This window comes from Triticum urartu, chromosome 2A, assembly GCF_056163025.1.
Source record: "Triticum urartu cultivar PI428250 chromosome 2A, HENAU_Tu73, whole genome shotgun sequence".
Classification (NCBI taxonomy): Eukaryota; Viridiplantae; Streptophyta; class Magnoliopsida; order Poales; family Poaceae; genus Triticum; species Triticum urartu.
In genome coordinates this window covers 53,909,564-53,910,827 of record NC_141874.1, presented here as the reverse complement: position 1 = coordinate 53,910,827, position 1,264 = coordinate 53,909,564, and the positions used below count along the sequence as shown (strand labels likewise).

General features: G+C 59.4%; 1 protein-coding gene across 1 annotated transcript; it reads right to left on the bottom strand.

Moving 5' to 3' along the window:
• Positions 1–351: 351 nt before the first annotated feature.
• LOC147983663 (uncharacterized) lies at positions 352–921 on the bottom strand. Its single transcript, XM_087540819.1, has one exon. The coding sequence runs from the start codon at positions 919–921 to the stop codon at positions 352–354; it is 570 nt and encodes a 189-aa protein (XP_087396945.1).
• Between the last annotated feature and the right edge of the window lie 343 nt (positions 922–1,264).

Below are 1,264 nucleotides of genomic sequence, written 5' to 3'. Positions count from 1 at the left end.
AAGCATGCATTGGCACCAGACTTTTAGTCCCACCCCGCTTGGGAGGGAAGGAGATGACCACCTTAGAGCATCTCCAAGGGGCGCCCAACGCGGCGCGCGCAAAAAACAGTTTTAGTGCGCGCCCATCGCCTGGTTTGGCGCGGCGCGATGTGCCCGCTCCAGCAGTCGCGCTAAAATGCAGCGCGTAAAAAATGCAGCGCACACACAACATTTTTTAATTTTTAAACGCATAGATAAAATAAAAACTAGATAGATTGCATAAATAAAAAACGATACAAAGGTATTTTACATCGGTGCAACTAGATAGATAGTTCGAAAGCATAGATAAACTATGGCGCAACTAGATAGAAACTACTCTAAGTCGCTATCATCATCACCATTATCATCCTCGGCGGTGTCGTCCGAGGTGTCTAGCCAGATGTCCAGCCACCGATCATCGTTCGGCGTGAAGAACGACTGCCCACCTGCTGCAATGATGTCGGACTGCGCATTCGCCAACGCCTTCCGCTGACGCCTTTCCAACCGCGTCTCGCGGCGCCTTGCCCAGTAGGCCTGCTCGTAGGCGACATCCTCCGGGTGGCGCTGGCGCCACTCCGCCATGACCCGCTCGTCCTCCTGGGCGACGAGGAGGCGGCGTTGCCGCTCGGCGTGCTCCACACGGTCTTCCGCCATGTTCAGACGAGGCAGAGGGGCGAGGTTGAGCGCTTGCTGGAGCGTGTACACATCTTGAAAGTTCATCTGGTCACGCGGCCGGCCTAGGCTCCACGCCGCCGCGTCATACGCGCGGGCGGCCTCGCGCGTCGTCCCATACGTGCCGAGGCCGAGCCGGAGTTCGCCGAAGCGTATCTCCGCGGTGTAGCAGCCGTTGGGGCGCAGGCGGACGCCGTGGTAGCTGGACGCTCCTCGGCGGCGTGGCAGCATGGCGGCGCGTCGGTGGCGGGGCGCTGGAGCGGCGCGTGGCAGAGAGGGAGAGGAAGAGGGGAAGAGGAAGTATGGAGAAGCGCGTGGCGAAGCGGCGCGCCAAATCTTGCGCGCGAGCTGGCGCCTTTTCGCGCGCGCGCGCAAACGGTTCCGGCGCGCGCTTGTTCACCGCGGCTGCTGGAGCGCGGCAAACCGCCCCGCGCGCGCTAAAAGCTGGGTTTACCGCGCGCGCATTGTTTGGGGCGTCTGTTGAAGATGCTCTTATAAGGCGAGTGCTTGCATTGCTTCAGAAATGCTAGAAGCACCCACACATGTGTAGAGAGCATTGCATCATATATAAATA

Excerpts from the sequence above, each read along its gene's own strand:
- LOC147983663 (XM_087540819.1), bottom strand. The coding sequence starts at position 921 with ATGCTGCCACGCCGCCGAGGAGCGTCCAGCTACCACGGCGTCCGCCTG.